This window comes from Meleagris gallopavo, chromosome 4 (genome assembly GCF_000146605.3).
Source record: "Meleagris gallopavo isolate NT-WF06-2002-E0010 breed Aviagen turkey brand Nicholas breeding stock chromosome 4, Turkey_5.1, whole genome shotgun sequence".
Lineage (NCBI taxonomy): Eukaryota > Metazoa > Chordata > Aves > Galliformes > Phasianidae > Meleagris > Meleagris gallopavo.
The window spans coordinates 17,234,175-17,251,443 of record NC_015014.2 but is presented as its reverse complement, the minus strand read 5'-3'; the positions used below and the strand labels follow the sequence as shown (position 1 = coordinate 17,251,443).

Here is a 17,269-nt window from a genome sequence, read left to right as displayed (position 1 = left end):
CAATCTTTTGTTATCTGTTGCAGCTCTCCTGTCCTTTGTGCTGCAGTCAGTCTTTAAAAATGAGTTTGTTTTTGTCTCAAGGGAGCAGCTGGTGGGTCTGCAGAGGGGAGCAGTAAGGGAGGCTGCGCACCTGCTGTACAGATGGGAGCCTGACATGATTTTGTCCATGCGGGTGATAAGTGTGTGTGGGGTTGCTCTCCAAACTCCAACTTGTTGCATTTGTGTTATAAATACAGCAAGTCCAGGTCTGTGCAGAGAGCAGTGCAGGTGGCAGAGGACGGAGCCAAATGAGAATTAACCCATGGAGGGGAAAAGGCACCTAAGGCAGGATTTGTGGTAAAATTTGGACAAAGAGAAGCAGGGTGAGCAAAAAGGCCGCTACAGACCAGTCGCTTTCCCTAATCTGGGTGAAAGTGCCGCTGTGTGCTCCCCGTGCTATCTCATCCGCAGCGTGAGGCTTAACATTCCTGCCTGGCACGTGGGGGCTAGGGAGGGAGCAGGGGGATGAGGGGATGGAGGGGGAGGGGGGAGAACCGAGCTGGACACAAAGACGGCCAGCCTCTCAGCGGAATGGCATCCAAGCCATCTCAGCCATCCAAAGCCCCAGCTGCCGGCCTGTGCGCTCAGGCTGCAGGCTGCTAAGCGCACGGTGAGAGGCCATCCCATGCACCTCGCGCTGCGGGCCCAGGGAGGGGTCTCTCCAGCCTCGCTTTTATTTGACTGCTGTGAGCTGGAGGAAATTTCAAGGCAGTCCTACATCTTGGAGCTAGACATGGGAGCCAGTGGGAACACTGTGCCTGCAGGAAGAAAGGAGCTGAAGTGATGGGTGCACAGTGTTTGTGTGGCTTCTGCATGCGTGTGACAAAGAGGGGTAAATATTTGTTTGCTGACTTTGTGCAGATACCATTAAAGGGGGAGGGAATAGACTTCTCTTTCTTTTTGTTGTTGACTTTTCTCTCAGCTTTTCTGTGTTCAAAGCCTTTGTCAGGTGGTTACGTCCTGCAGGGGAGCCGCGGAGCTCTGCAGACAGGGATGTAGTCTCAGAGTACAGATGCAGGCTGAGTTCCGTGCTGTGGATGCTGCAGCTGATCTCCCTACTGTGTGCTGAGCTCTGTGGGGGCATTCCCAAGGGCTGAACACTGCCTGGGTGGGAAGGAGAGCAAAACCTCTCACTTTCAACCTGACTGGGCAGTGACAGAGAGAAGAGAAAGGCTACAAGTGGCTTGCTGGGACATCATCTTTGCACTTTCGAAAAACTAGACTGATGCCTCTAACTTTCCCCTTGGGTCCGTGTGTTGCCTTCTTTCTTAAAACAATTATTAAATGTTGAGTACAACTTTTTTGTGTGCTGCTGTTTACATGGCCGTGGTTTCCTTTGGCAGGGACACACATGCTGCGAAGGGATGCACCGACCCGTGTCCCTGTCTGCTCGGTCCAGACCGCGTGACCACTGACTTTCAGCCCAGCAAACCTACGTGGCCAGGAGGAGTTAAGTTAAGGCTGAAGACCAGGTGAGAGAGTACACATCTGCATCCTTGTCTGCTGGGTGTGTTTGATGGCTGCTGTCTTTGGAGAGTGGTTGGCAGACTTCTTCTTCCCAGCCAGTGGGAATGCTAGACTAGAATATTATGAATTCCCAGCATCTGTAAAACTAGATAGTGGAAGAGGGCCAGGACAGTTTCTTGACTTCTGCCCACCTGTTCCTGAGGTTTCCTTGCCTGTAGCACATTGCCAGGGAAGTGAAAGGAACTGACCTTTTTTGCCTTGAATAAAGCATCAACATTTCTTGATTTCAGTAATACTTACATAGGGCTGGACATAAAAATGTTACTGCTTTGGCTGCTGATATGCCTGAGGATGATTCACTGGGAAAGGGTCCTGGAAGAGTGTCCTTTCTTGTCAAAAGCTTTGTCACTTCTGGTTAAGTTTACTGGAGGTGGGGGATCAAAATATCTCCACAGCACTGACAGTGAGCTTGCAGCATCTCCCCAGCTTTAGGTGCCTGGCTTTCCAAAGCTAAGGTTTATTCCAAATCTGAGAGTTTTAGAGGGAATTTGGCATTTGTGACAAGCCTGCTGAGAGCCTATCTGCATTTCTGAATAAGTAAATGTCCTTAGAAGTCAGTCTCCTGAATTGCTGTAGGTCCACCAGAGTTGCGGCAGAGCCTTATTTCCTTCCTTTGTGCATGCAGGTTAGGGCCAAAGTTACTGTTTGCTAAGGCGAAGCTTCTTCTGGCAACGAAAAAGCCTTTTGCGTCAGTTTGATGGTATTCTGGATGACCTCAGATTTTTGTGTCTCCATCTTCAGAGATTTACACCATGAAGTCTAAGTAGCAACTTTTATTGGCAGCATTGAATTCAGAGCAGATCTTGACTATTTGAAGTAAGAAGCTTCACTGATTTCCCATAGCTGGAGGAGATGTTGTTACAGAGCAGCTGCCTATTGCTGAGCAGCTGAGGAGGGAATGTGACTCGTGAAGTCATATTAGAAGCAAGGATGCACATCTGGGGCAAACTTACTGACCTTGGTGGAGTTGTCCTAGCTTTTAGGCACTGCAGTCTGTTGTAGATCCTGACACTGTGCAGCCTCAGCAGCTGCAAAAGGAGGAAAGAAGGGCTAAGTGTGCATGTTTTGTTTTCTTCCAGCTGGGAGTTTGCACCATGAATGATATCCCTCCCAAATGGAACAGATTTTAGGGGCTGAAATATCTCTTTGAGAAAATTTTTATCAGGGACAAACTTATCTGTGGTTTGGGTTTGGGACTCTGATGTTCCTGAGGTATTAGACCTATAGCAAATTTTGGAAAGAAGCTGCAATGCATACACCACCTTTCTATAGCAGTGAGTTATTCAGGCTATGCTTACTGTAAATCCTGCTTGCCTGTTGATTTAATAGCAGATATCTGCAGAAGCTCCAGAGTTTAGCATTTCACTTGGATTAATTTGTCTTTGGATGCAGAGCCAATGTTTTCCTTCATTTTTCCGGCAGTGTCGGAGGCTGTGTCTGCATATCTCAGTGGCTTAACTCGCATTGAAGCTTTGGTTACAAGCAGGAAGTTGCTTTAATGTACAAGAATTTGAATGTGGGAGGGTATTTCAGAGTTGCCGACCTCTACTTTGGCTGTGCCAGTTATTATTACTGAAGTGATTAAAAGTTTCTGAAGGAGAGGAGAGGTTTGTTAGTGGCTCTATGATTTGTGTGGTTTTGCCTGTTTGTTTGTGCAAAAATCCCTCCATCCACACAAACCAGTTTATGTGGACACATCAGCATGTAGCTGAATTCTCCTGCTGATCATTTCTACGCCAGCATTTTGATGCTGAGGTTATTGGAGCTGCGTGTGATTTGTAGTTCAAACTCAGAGGAGGGCCCTGTTCCATCTGAGATGCTCACTGTATGAATCCCCCTGGTTACCTGCCATGGTTAACTATCACCTGTAGACTTGGATAGTCAGTGTTCCTGCTGCCAGCCACCCGGTTCCTCTGAATGAGAATGGGAAAACACATTCCTTCCATTGTTCCTAAGTTTCTTCTCTTGCAGGTTGCTGTATGTTTGATATCAGGATGCAAAAGAATCTGAGCTATGCTTGTTTTTGTCTTTTTAACCAATTTAGTGACTAGGAAAGAATGAGAAAAAATTATTTGAATTAAGCCCATTGGGCCAGTTCATCAGGGAGGATAAATCAGCGCAGCTCTGTAAGTTCTGCAAAGCCAAAGGCAAGTTAAATCGCATTACTGTCTGGCTGCTGAGATTCTCTACCTGTGCTCAGAGAGCAGATGTGAATGTCTGGAGAAGGCAGGACATAGCAGAGTCCTTCTCAAGGACAAAAGCCAAAGCAAAAACTCTACATGTGGCAGCTGTCTCTTTTCCGGATCTGTTCTTTCTTCCTTTTTTTTTTTCCAATGAGAGAAACAGTAAAATTATGGCAAGAATGAAATTACAGAGGGTAGTTAACCCAGCACTGACCAGCTCCTTGTTCTAGCCTTTATGTGCCACAGTTAGCAGGCAAGAGACTTCCACATGTCTAAGCCACAAAGCTGTGTGAGCAGCGCAGATACACTATGCTGGAAAACAGTTTCTCAAGATAGAGATCTGAAATACTTCTTATTCTGCAATTTAAGTCATACTTACCATGTTGCTTGGTAATGCTTTATGTAAGAAAAGAAAGCTGTCAGAAGATCTCAACAGAACAAAGTCCTTAAATACAACAATCAACAAGAATGAAGGTTGTATACATCACCTCTCACACTAATAATCAAAGCCCCACTGTTTCTATTCAAGCCTGTTGTCTGGTTAGTGTCAGGAATGTCAGTGGGACCCTTTCATTGTGTAGGGCAAAGTCCTCCATCTAAATATTGCCTGTCAGACATATGCTTGGATGAAGGGAAAATGATGCAGTAGCGCATGGTGCAGTTCCTAGCGGTGCACTCTGCGGTAGAGCTGTTGGGTGATTCTGTGTAAGTAATTTCACCTCCTGAGGCCTTGGTTTCCTTTTCTGGAAATGGGGATAAATGAGCCTTTTTTGGATAAGGCAGCCCAGGGGTTACCAAAGAAATGCGATAACACAGAGGTGTGATGTATGAGTCCAATAATCATTAATTACAATGTTTGACTGTTCATGAGTTCAACCAAGGAACGACTGTTGCTCACAGCTGCCATCACCTCTGAGTGATCTCAGAACTTTTTTTCTGCAGCCTGAGGAAGAGCACTGTTTTCCAGAAAAAGCATCTTTTGTCTCCTGCAATTTCTGCTGCAGCACATGATGCTGTCATGTATCCGTAGCCATCTGCATCTTGGCCCTCACCAGAATCTGTATGACGAGCATTGCTTGGTTGTTCCTTTCCACCAAGAAATTGTTCCACATGGCTTTCCTTTGCCTGCTTTTGGTGCTAGAGAGAGAAGACAAGAGAAATAAGCTGCTTCCTGCACATGAAGTTGCAGAAAAACACAGTAGAAAAAATCCATATGTACCTCTACATGTGTGACAGTCATCTCTGCTTTCACCCAGAGCCTTTCTTCACAGTGATCTGGTAAGGGCAATCTTCCCAAAATGTTGGTGAAGGTAATGGTAAGAGGCTTGCACAAAAGGCCCTGATTCCCTGATTCCCTTCTCTAAGAGACTTCAGAGGGCTTCAGTACCTGTCTGCCTGCTCAGACATGATACTCAAGGCCTGATCTGATGCAATTCATGCATCCAAAGTGATGCTCATCAAAGGGGAAAAAAAACCAAATAGCACTAGATGTGGGCTGAAACAACAAGCAGACATGACATCTGCCTGTGACACTGGAAAGGGATCTGAGAGAGAACTGAAACCAAACTGAGTTCGGGTAGAGCGCTGAACTCAGCTGGTAGATGTTACTCATATTGTTGTTTTTTGTGTGTGTGTTAAAATCTGAAACTGCTAAAAGCTGTGATATGCTGTGAAGGGATTCACTGGTTGTGGAGTTGTCTTCTAGGAGCTACAGGAAGGGACATATTGCAAAACAAAAGATTGTTTTCTAGTTTGAGAGTATTCATTCATTTGACCTGAGTGTCCTGAAGGGAGTTTTCTTTCAGTGCCTATTTTTTTCTTTTGCTTCTGGAAAGTTTTAATCAGAGCATAAAGAGAGGCGTGGGTTGCAACTCTCCCTGTCGGTGGGGAGATACTACGCGCAAGATCTATGACATGAAATATCATTTCATGACTTCACATCTTTCGAAGGAGTCCTCCTTATTTTTAGTGAAAATGAGGAAGAGACAGAGCACATTTCAGATTTACTCTACTCCTGAATTCACCAGAAGGTCTCTGAGCCCCAAAAGACAAATTCAGAGGGAGACACATCAGGCTGATGCCATTATGGTCCAACTTCTTTCTAATTGGCCTCATCTGTTATGCTTATTTTTAGAACCATGACTGAACCTTAATTAAGAGCGACATTGCTTTGAGTAGATTGTGGTCCTGCTCCGTTGAAATCCTAATAGGCTTCTGGTGCTTTAGTTTTTCCTTCATCTCCTGCTTAATAGCTGGGCATTGGGACTGCAGCATGGTAGGATATCTGGAGAAGGTATCCTTGTTACACTAGTGCTTCTGGGTATGACCATCTTGGAAGCATGGGCACAGCAGTGAAAAATCAGACCCTTGTTTTACTTTGTGTTTATCCAAATACATAGTCGCTCTGAGAGACTATACAGAAACTGCTACGATCGAGATTTCTTCATGTAGAGTCATCCACCTGCAGTTCTTGCTGGCACGACAGCAGCAGTTGGTATTGCTGCATGGCTCCTCACTGCTCCTTTTGGAGGCTTAGGGAAATAGGAAATTCTCTGAACAAGCATAGAAAACAGGAAAATGGCAATTTGAAGAAGATAAATTGCTTGCTTTAGTCAAGTCGGGCATTTCTACACAAAAGTGGAAGCTCTCAGAGGACACGAGGCTGGTGGATGGTTGAAACAACACACTCAAGTTGTGTCTACTGTGGCATCAATAAGGAACAATACGTAAAGAGTGGAAATTAGACAGTACATTGTTTTGTGTGGGTTCAGTTTGTAGCTGTGGGAAAAAGATAAGCCAATCTTCCTGTAGCACTGTGGAGAAAGCTTCTGATGGCCATTCGTTAAGTGTTGATTAATTTGGAGTTAGTGCCAAGGAATCTTTATAAAGTTTGCCATTTCACTATTATTTTGCATGCAAAGCATTAAAATAATTTTCTACAGAGATTACAGGGGAGAACACAGTCAGTTCTTCCTAATAAAAGAGAGCTACAGGCCAGTTCATAGTGAATAGCCTCAGAAACATCACCGTAAGCCTTGCAGCCCAGTCTGCGTTGAGCAGACTGTGTTCCAGAAGACTGTTGATGTCTGAAAATGCTGTGATGGGTATAGCAAGAAGAAGCACCCAGATAATAGTAGGTGGGCACAATTAAAGACTTTATTTCCCTTCAGTTTTCCAGTTTACAGTGTGAATTTGGCAGTGCCTGATATGTAATCCATGTTAGAGCTGCAGCGTTGCATTGGGGTCTGCTGACTTCTCTGGGTACCTTTGCTCCGACAGCCTGAACTGGCTGACCACTTACTTGATCATGGGAGGTGTCAAGAAGGACTTTGTTGGATTATCTGAACAGGAGAACTTCTTAGTAATACAACTGTTCATGTGCTTCTGCAAGTATGGTACAATTGCAGACCTTGAGGAACTAAGATAAAGGGTAAGGAGGTGGGATGGTTTAGTATTATTGTTACGTTTTGAAATCCTGCAGCCTCCTGATTTTGTTGTAGACCACTGAGCTATACTGAATTTGTACCAATAAAAGGTCTGTTAACTTATCTTAACTCAGGAATTAGCTGCTGCATTTGCAAGGTTTATGACTCAGCCAGTTTGCCTGGGTTGAATCAGGATCTGACACTTCCCAAAGGCGGTTCTGTCCCACTTGCCTTAAAGAGTTTAATCTTGCACTGCTCTTAATTGTTTCCTGACAGTTGTGCTCTGCAGTAGTGCGACTGTAACCAGAAGCTGTTGCAAAATCAGCAGATAAACCAGACCCAACTCTCTGCAGCTCTGTAATGGGAGACGGCTGTTTTGTAGACGCAGTTGTATTACACTCCAACTGCAGTCCTTTTCCCTCTTTGGGCAGTAATACTTACAAACTTAAGCTTAACGATATACAGTGAAACAAAGTTACAGCAGGCTGCAGGCAGGGTCTTCCTAGTATTCCCACCTGCAGAAGAGGCTGTGCCTTCCTTTCCATCCTCTGCACTCTGCATGAGGAGTCTCTTGATTGATTCAGTGGGGACTGGTCTGAGCCCTGAGTCTCTGCTGTCTGGTGTATGTGTGCATGCGGACCCTCCATGTCTCCATCCTGCTTTCTGCTAAGGGTTCACCTGTGTGTCTGCAACATGAGACGGAGATCATGTGTACTGCAGCACTTCCCCTCTTGGCTTAAGCTTGGTTAGGATTTGGTTACCCTTAATCCACGTTTCCAGGATCAGGTAGGTGTGGAAACAATGCAAGGTTATCCCATTCTGAGCTGGTACGGCATGTCTTCGGACTTACATTCACAGCTTCTCTCTCCACGTGTTGTATTGTTACAAGGATATTGGCCCAAAGGGTTTAAAATACTTGTGGCTCAGAGGATTGGCTGTGCAGCTTCTTGCAGCTTTTTACTGATCAAATCAAGGGCTAATGTGCTTTGCTTGTGATCATCCAGTGTGCTTTCCCAAGCAACAGATTAATGCTGGGGGCTCATACTGTTCCAGAATACAAAGAGAGTCTTTAAATCTCTGCAATGGAGAAAGCAAGAACAAACAAATATTACAGTTATTAGTAATAAACAGTTTTGTCAGCTTTCCGTCCTGTAGTGTTCATTTTCCTTGTTTCTGTGGGAAGGAGCATAACAAGAGAGCTCTGTTTTAAACACATCTACAAATGAAATGGTAAAATGGTGCTTGGTTCAGCTTGCCCCGTATAAACCTCCACTGCATTCTCCTTAAGTTAGTCCTGTCACAACAAATGTTGAAAGGAAAACAATGTCGCTTGTTTTGTTCTTCTTCTAAGTGATGAGGAGAGAGTAATTTGCTTTTCTGAAATCTGCATGGAAAATGTCTTGCTGAAGTGGTTCTGCATCTCAGTTTCTGCTAACATTTTTCTATGGAGCAGAGCATTATCCATTGCAAATTAATTTCTGCCAGTACAGTCTGACCCCTACAATCAGTTTCTACCTTGGTCATTTTTCTGTATCTTTTCAGTGCTAGGATTCCTCATTTGGTGTCTGTTTAATATCTACAGAGAACATTTTAATCTGTTTACTAATTTATTCAGGACATGCTGCACCATGAAAATTTCAGTGAGACAGAGGCTTTGAAGATGTGTCATATCCTCCTCATGTGCTCATGCTATGTAGGTGTAGGTGAGGTTGTCCTGCAAGCTGTCTTCAACGATATGCAGCTCCTGTACTGCCCCTGGACCCAAAGGCTGGGGCAAAGGAGAGTGTGTGTGACATGTTTGGGGATTCTTGATCATTGATGAGTTAGAAGTGAGTGTGTTTCAAATGTTTCTGTCAGTTTCTTCACTGTCATCATCCCTGAAAGAGCTGGTCTGAGATTGACGTGCAAAATCCTTCTGCTTTTACCTAGGCGGAGTGGAACTCCGGGCCGACCTCACTCGTGGCATTCAACCAAACTTTCGGAGAACCAGACCGATCCCAGCATGATGCAAATATCTCAGGGTATGCTTGGCACCCCTTGGCTTCAGTCCTACCACTCCAGGTAAGCACTGCACAGCAGTGGTTGTGTGCTGCATAGGCAGAGGCACAGAGCCACCAGCATTTTTATTTTGATTTCATGTTTTTACATAGGCATGAAAATTGTGATTCCAAACTAGCATGCTTCTAAACCCCAAATACTGTGTCACTGTTTCCAGTGTTGCACTGGCTTCAGGGAGGCTTTGCCTCGTGCCCAAGGGTCTGCCTTAATTGTGCTGACTACAAGATCGGGGCCTAAATCTAGAGCACAGGAATGAAGGAAGGAAATAAAAATTTGGTGGCAAAATAAAGTTGCCTTCATACAGGTGGTGGGATTACAAACAGCCAGGGTTAGGTTTGGAGTCAGGAGGGCTTTGCTTCATCTTTGGTTACCCAGACAAAATGACCATGTATTTCTCAGTTAAGTGCTCTCTGAAGTGATTAACATCTATGCAACTAATTGTTTAAAAAATTCTCCTTCTCAACAAAAAGAGAGCCCTCTGCCAGTATGTTAATGTGGCCATCTCTGGCTCCAGATACAGGATTTGGAGTCCTGCAGTTTTTGCCATGGCTTCTCCCCATGGAGAAAGGTAGCACAGTTGTTTCCCCAGCAGAAGAAAAGAAATAAAAAAATAAAATTAACCAGTAAGGAAAAGGAACATTTTTCCCTGGCAAAGCAGGAGGTTTTCAGGAGCAGGAAATTCTCCTTATAGCCAGTGAGACTTAAACATCATATATTCTACAGATATAACCAAGTCTTGGCAGAGGGGTGGGAAGGGAAAACTTGGCATTAAAAAAAGTGAGAGTATCGTTACAGAAAAAAATGTATGTTCCTCCCTGGCCTGAAGCACAGATCATCCTGTAGCATGTTCACTTTCCACCTGGGGGCTTTGCTTCCCAGCTGCTGCTCCTGCAGAGCCTTTGGCAGCACGGCTGTGTCTCCTGGGAGCTTGGGGAGGAGTTTGGGGAACATCTAGTGGCCAGCTGGCCATGGCTGCACAGAGCATTGCCAGGGAGATTTTTTTTTTCTTCACTAGCATAGTGCCTGTCTCTTGTTCATCTGCATCTCTGCAGAGCTGCCACATTTTATTCTAGCCAGGGGGATCTCTACACGTACTTGTGATATCCTCATGTGAGGTGTAGAGGAAATATGGCCAGCACAAGGAGCCCACTTCCAGCTGGTAGGAAGCTCTCCGAATATCTTCATTTGAACACATCTTTGGAGGCCTTGAGTCCTCTGCCAACATGTATTTTGGAGCAGGTGCCACGGTGCACTCAGACATGTAGAGCTACACGTGAGGAGTCTGGGAAGGCGTTCTGGGCTGTTCTAAAACTTAATATCATTGCACCCCCAATTTGCCTCCATGCACAGACACATGCATCTCTTCTCTGCCTTGTCAGCTTAGTTTTCTTTCGCAGCAAACAAACTATCCTTGGGACAGCTGAATTTCCGGGAAGCGTGCCAGGGCATAGCCTTCATCTCCATAAAAAGGAATGAAATGGGAAAAAAGGAAGAGATGAGACTCTCCCCAGAACGCCTCATATGCTCCTCTCCTCCTCCTTGGTGGCGTCGGCACTCATTCAGCTTTTCAAGTGCTTTGGATAGGTTTGATGGGTGGAGTTGATCCTCCCTGGCTCCAGAGATGCTCTGTCTCTCTGTCTGCATTTCTCTCCTCCCACCCCTTGGTGGTAAATAAGAGCCATGTGTTGCAATGTCAAGTAGTTTCTTTTAGTGAACTGAGATGACTGCAAACAGGGGATGGAGCAAGGCCCAAATATGGGTTTTCATCTGCACGTCTCAAAGCTAAACATCTTTCTTCTGAGCTCACTTAAAAGTTGTTGTGCCTTTTCTCTGCTAACAGTGGGTTCTTACTCTTCTCTCACTCTGCCCCAGCTCCTCAACCAGCGATCTCTCTGGCTATGAGCATGGCTATCTGAGGAGAAGCCCTGACCAGTACAGTTCCCAGGGCAGCATGGAAAGCTTGGAGCACTCCTCCTCTTGCTACCATCCTTGTCACCTGTCCCCAGCCAAATCCACCAACAGCATTGACCAGCTCTCCCACCTACACAGCAAGAGAGATTCAGCCTACAGCTCCTTCTCCACCAACTCCAGCATTCCTGAGTACGCCGCTTCGCCATTCAGCAAGGAGCACTCCTGCTCTACAGACAGCATGCACTCCCGCGGCAGCCTACCAGAGGGCATGAAGCAAGCTGACATCAGGTATGTCAAGACAGTCTATGATTCCCAGCGAAGGATTTCTGAGGAGTACGAGGTGAAGTCCTCTGCTTTGCTTCCAAGCAGTGAGGCCCGGGTCTCGCTGGATGGCCGTGGCCATGGCAGGCTCCACAACTTCAGCCGGAACAACACAGCTCCCTCCTGGGTGCAGCCAGGCCAGGGCTGCTCAGATAGCGAAAGCAAGCCCAACAAGGGACCTCCCTTGCCTCCCACTCGCAGTGACAGCTACGCAGCCATCAGGCATCACGAAAGACCCAGCTCATGTTCTGGCCTTGATCTGAACAAGCCTAGCCGAACCCAGCTGAAAGGGTCCTGGTCTCCTCTTGTCAGCCCCCTCTCCCAGGGACCTCTGCTGAAGACCCACTTTGGGGAAGGGCAGCTGCACACAGTGGTGGAGAAGAGCCCGGAGAGCAGTCCCACAGTGAAGCCCAAGCAGAGCTATTCCCAGCCAGGGCAGCCCCTGCTGCCTACCGGAGTCTACCCAGTACCTTCTCCAGAGCCACACTATGCCCAGGTGCCCCAGTCTTCTGCAAGCAATAATGGGACTCTTTTTCCAGCTCTGGCCAAAGAAAGTGGCTACTCTCCATCTTTTCCAGTCTCATATGACAAAGGTGAAGTCAGCAGCACCCTGGGCTTTGATGAGAATGGAAACCAAAGTACTACAAACAGATCAGCTGTTTTTTATGAGCCCCCAGATGCTGAGAGAAAGCATGATGCCACAGCACAGCTTGTCCAGCAAAAACCTCATAACACAGAAGTCTACTTAAGCATGTCAAGGAAGGAGGAGTTGTTACCCTCTTACAAGGTAGCACACAGCAACCGAGATGCTGTGAGTCCTGCACAGGCCTCTAAACACAGCTTTCAAGCCCCGCAGATCCAGCCAAGAGATGCCGGTGAGAGAAAAAACCCCTACCAGTCCAGAGAGAACCGGGAGGCTGAATCCCAGGCTGACAAAAATGGCAACATACAGATAAGTGAGAGAGATGCTACCACTCACCTCCAGTGGAGTCACAACAAATCCAGGCAGTATAGCTTCTCTTCTTTGCAGAACATCCCTGAGAGCTCTAGGAGGCAAAGTAGCTCTGAGCCATGTGAAAATTATTCCAGTGCCAAGCTGTCCTACTTGAACAACAGCAGTAAAGAGGAGAGGGATCACAGAGGACAACGGAGCGATGCTGACCCGCAGGCCTTTGTGAGGCAGGACGAGGGCAAGAGCATGGTCCCATTCCGTGCTGTAGAGCCAAAATATGAGGAGATCCCTTTGCAGCACCCAAAGTCCTCTGATCTTGGGAGGAGCCGACTCAGCTCTAGCAGCACCCAAGGTGTTCTTCATGGCAAACCAGATCCCAGCAAGTCCCGCTGTTCTGTGCTAGAGAAGGTCAGCAAGTTTGAGCAGCGGGAGCAAAGCACTCACCGGCCCCAGAGTGCTGGTGTTCCCAGCTTTGGCCAGCACTATGGGCTCAGCAGAGTGAGCCAGCCCTCCAGCACCAAGAGCTCTCCAAACAGCCCGGAGGACATGCGGAGCAAACTTGGCACCCAGATGCCCAGTGAGATGAGCAGGGTCTCCAGCCCCTCTGTCAGGAATGGGAAGTTGGAAGAGGCTGATTGGCGCTGCGTGGAGCTGCAGATGGCAGCTTCAGCAAAGCAGGCAAGATGCAATGAGTACTATGACACATGTCCTGAAAGTGAAGTGCAAATAAGGGTGGCCCAGCTGCCAAGGAGCAAAAGCACATTCCAGCTGGGAGGGGAGCCTGAGAAAGAAGTCCTCTGGAAGGACAACATCCAGGATGCCCACGGATCACAGCTGGACACACCATTCAACAGGGCCTACAGGAACAGCATTAAAGACGCACAGTCCCGAGTGCTGAGGGCCACCTCCTTCCGGCGCATCAGCCCCCCATTTGTGAATATGCCCAAGAGGGCGATCCAGAGGCCTGCCTCGGCTCATGTGGGCATGAGGAGTATGGCGGCATCTCCCCACACCCCAAAGGAGAGACACAGCGTCACGCCAACGGAAGGCAGCCTCTCTGCCCTGGACCACTCCAGGACACAGCATGTCTTGCGCATCGGGGGCCGGAAGCGGCTGACAGCAGAACAGAAGAAGCGGTCTTACTCAGAGCCAGAAAAGATGAATGAGGTGGGCATCTCTGATGGGGAGCCATCACCTTTCTCCTTCCAGAAGAAAGGCCTCCATTTTGTCTTCCCAGAGAACACAGTGGCTGATAGGCGTAAGATCTTTGAAAGGGATGGCAAAGCTTCTTCCACTGTCAGCCTCTCTAAGCCAGAGCTCAAGCAACTCCAGCAGAATGCCCTCGCTGACTACATTGAACGCAAAACGGGCAAACGACCATCCTCACAGGACATTGGGCTGCTCAGGGAGCGATCCCACAGCTCCTACCTGCAAGCAGGCGGCCAGGACAGCCAGAGCCTTTCCTCTGCCTCCAGCATGAATTCTCTCCAGGATCAGAACCTCTTCCGCCGGAGAGAGTCCATTGAGCGGATAGCCAGGACAGGGCGGGTGTCTTCCACCCTTCCTCCCGGGCTAACGGGCTGCTTTGATGGGAGTGGGGATGAGCAGAAGAAAGGACACCGGGACAGCTCGATCATGAGCAGATCGAAAACAGACAGGTGTCGGGATTACAGAGCCAAAATGGAGCTCAACAAAGGCACGCAGACAGACCCTCTGCGCCCACATGGCCAGCCTTGCTATGGGAAGAAGGAGCGGAGCTTTGAAGCACCCAGGAAATCTGGGAAATCAGTGTCTGTGGAAGACTTACTTGATAGATATGACAATCAGCAAAGGAATGCATGTGTCCCTGTGCACACACGTTCCAGATCGTCGCCCACAGCAGATAAAAAACACCAGGTATGTGGAAATTGGATTGTATGTTCAAGAAAGCAGGGAAATGGGGTATGTCAGGCAATTGACTGATGCTCAGTCTTGGCAATAACTCCATTGGTAGTGAAAGGTTAAATGCATGCTGAGGTACAGACCATTTATTCCTTTTACATTAGGATGCTGTTTTAATTGCTTTTTGCTGGATTATTGCTTCTGTTCTGCTTTCTTACTGCTGAGGCTCCTTCAGGGATTTCACGGATGCAGGGATTTCAGTGCATCTGCTGATAACATGCTTGTGTGTTTCCTGTCCCTGGCAGACCATCTGAGGTGTCATGTGCTTATCTGCCAGCATCAATGGGAAAGCATTGGGATGTTTGTGGTGGGGTGTACTCCATGCTGCTGCTGTTATTTTTCCTTAGCCCACTTCCCTAGTGCAAAGCAGAGGATCTTAAAGGCTACTTGAAATTGCCCCTGCTCGTGCTGTGTCTGACAGTGCTGGGAAATGCTCAGAACAGGCACTGCCAAGTAACCGCTAAGTTTTGCCTCCAGCCCTGGAGGGAAACATTATGGAGAAAATTTAGTGGAGACCCAGTCCATTCTCTCCAAGTCCCCTGCTTGGTGGTAGGGAACATAGCACTGATGTGTCATGAGCAGGGAATTTGACTGACTCCACTGACAGTAAATAGTGGAAATAGGCTTACTTCTTAAAGAACAACTGCCCAGGCTGAAATCTGTGCAGACCTATTTAGGTAACTGCAGCTGCTCAAGCCACTGTGATCTACAGCAATGGTGAGCCTGCTCCCCTGTCCCTGTCTTCACACCAGGCTCTGTTCATCGCAGAGAGAGAGAGGAAGCAGCCTGAATGTGTGAGCAGGCTTCTTGTTGCAAATAGTCTGAGTGTTTGGGCAGGCCTGCATATTTATAGGGCATCTGAGACCCTTCCTGCTATTCCAACATTTACTGCTGCCCAGAAGGATTACGAAGGTGCAGTGAAGGGATACTGAATCGAGTAATGCAAAAAGGGATATGGAGAGAGTGCTCTGGGAAGGGGAAGGAGTCATCCCCCCAGACCCCTTGATGTTACATTCTGCATACCCTCTCTCCACAGACCTCAGATCCCAATGGCCAATTAACAGTTCACATTTAACAGGCCTGCTGTCTCATGCAGGAGACACACAGGGAAGTTCTTGAAATCCTTAATGTTTCCCTTGCTGGCTCATTTTTAGTCTTGTGGACATTCACCACCCAAACCAGAGTTCTGCCTGGTGGAAGCTAGCTCAAGAAACATGGTAAGCAGTGGTGCAGAGCTGCTCACAGCATCTTCCAGTGTCTTCTTTCGAATCCAGAAAGAGGGTAGAGATCTTGCTGCTCTTTTCCAGAGAGCTTTGGCTGTGTCCACTTCTGGAGTGAGTATTTATCTCAGAAGCAGTGAGGCTTTGGTAAAAATCCTGTTCTTAATTCCTAATTCAGGAAAGCACATTTGACTTCAAGCATAAGGCAAAATTTAAGTGTCTGTTTGAAAGTATATTTGAGTGCACTCTTAACTCAGTTTGTTTCTGAACCATCTCCAATAAAACAGTAAAAAAAAAGTGAGGGACAAAGCCAAAGCAACTGGGTGGTTGGGGTTTTCTGGGACCTTTTGTGATTTTTTGTGGGAAATGTTTATTTCCAGTTTAGCAGCAGACTTCTCTGCCTCACTGTATATTTTGCAGGGCCTTGTGTACAGTGTATTATATTCCTTTTGGGCTACATATATATCACATTGCAATGTCACTGTAGGAATTTGTTTAGAGATATAAGGAAATAGATAGCCATGTGGAATTATTAGCGCTTGATCTTCAGAGCAGATTCTCAGCCTTCTTTCCCTTCTGCTTTTTAAATCTGTCTCAGCCTGCATATCTTCCAGCTCTCCAACTCCTAAATTAAACTTGCTCTTACCCTTACCCTGTAGCAACACTGGCCAAAAAAACGAACAAGGAAGGGTGTGGGAAAGGGGGCAATGGGTTGCACTGTGCTGAAAAGGTCATTTGGGAGAAAATACCAACCTCTTCAAAAGCAGGCATGGCATTTGCTTTCATGTCTCATAGTAGTCTGGTGTCTTATGGCATAGAGAGTCAGATTCACAAAGCTATTTCAGCTCTGAAATTTCTCTGGTTTTAGATCAGATGCCCAAAGAGAAGTTTGTCCTGCACTTCAGTTTTCAAAAAAATGCAAAAGTTGGTGGTGTTTTTCAGCACATCTGCTTGTGACTGGAGCTCCCGACCTCTGTGCTACTCAGCATCTCTCTGCAGCATTTTCTTCTTGTTTTGGTGCTGGGTTTGGGCACAGTTTGTTCACTGTCCAACTTCTCTGGTTAAGGCTGTTTTAATGATACCTCAGCTTCTTGCTTGCATATTTAAACATCAGTGAGCACACAGCTCCCACTGATACTTTTGGGCATGTTTTTAGAGGAGGCAGGGCCTAGCTATGAGTACTGTGTGGTACGTGCTGTGGCTTCTTATGGGGAGCATCAGTGTTTTGTTGCTTTCTTTCATTTGTTGCTGATAATGCTGTCTTTCCACTCCAGGACCTGCTGAGAAGAGAAAGCAGTGAATTTGGTGCCATGGTGAGAGATCCTTTCTATGTGATCAGTGCAGGAGCCAGGTGGGTACATGTTACTGTCCCCTTTATCACTTCAGGATCAGCTCTTATTACCTGGCTGCTAGCAGCAGTTGTTATGTGCTGTCTGTGTCAATGGGTGGCTAGGGACAAGCTAAAGAAAGTCAGTGTGGATGCAGATATGAGCGTGCTCTGCCCAGTGGAGTTAGAAGGAGTAAGTTGTCATGAGCTGTTTTTCCCACTGCAGACATCAACTCAGTCTAAGTTCTTTCTCCACAATCATGTTGTCTTGGTGTGTGTTTCTGCAGCAACAGACAAATCACGTACCTTCCAAATGTGTATCATCTACTGTTAGAAATTATCAGAACTGAAGGACTCCAAAGGAA

The 17,269-nt window shown here is 46.8% G+C and overlaps 1 protein-coding gene across 3 annotated transcripts in view; it reads left to right on the top strand.

The window, feature by feature from the left end:
• The first annotated feature begins 593 nt into the window (after window positions 1–593).
• SHROOM3 (shroom family member 3) overlaps window positions 594–17,269 on the top strand; it is a 29,427-nt gene continuing 12,751 nt past the window's right edge. The window contains exons 1-6 of one of the 3 annotated variants that reach the window (XM_031553045.1): window positions 594–871; window positions 1,383–1,511; window positions 9,104–9,235; window positions 11,105–14,312; window positions 15,512–15,574; window positions 16,852–16,928. In XM_031553045.1, the coding sequence (XP_031408905.1) occupies window positions 9,177–9,235; window positions 11,105–14,312; window positions 15,512–15,574; window positions 16,852–16,928 (3,407 nt within the window). In that variant the 5' untranslated portion in view covers window positions 594–871; window positions 1,383–1,511; window positions 9,104–9,176. The remainder of the gene's footprint in view (window positions 872–1,382; window positions 1,512–9,103; window positions 9,236–11,104; window positions 14,313–15,511; window positions 15,575–16,851; window positions 16,929–17,269) is intronic. The other 2 variants (XM_031553044.1, XM_031553046.1) reach the window with 2 other exon arrangements.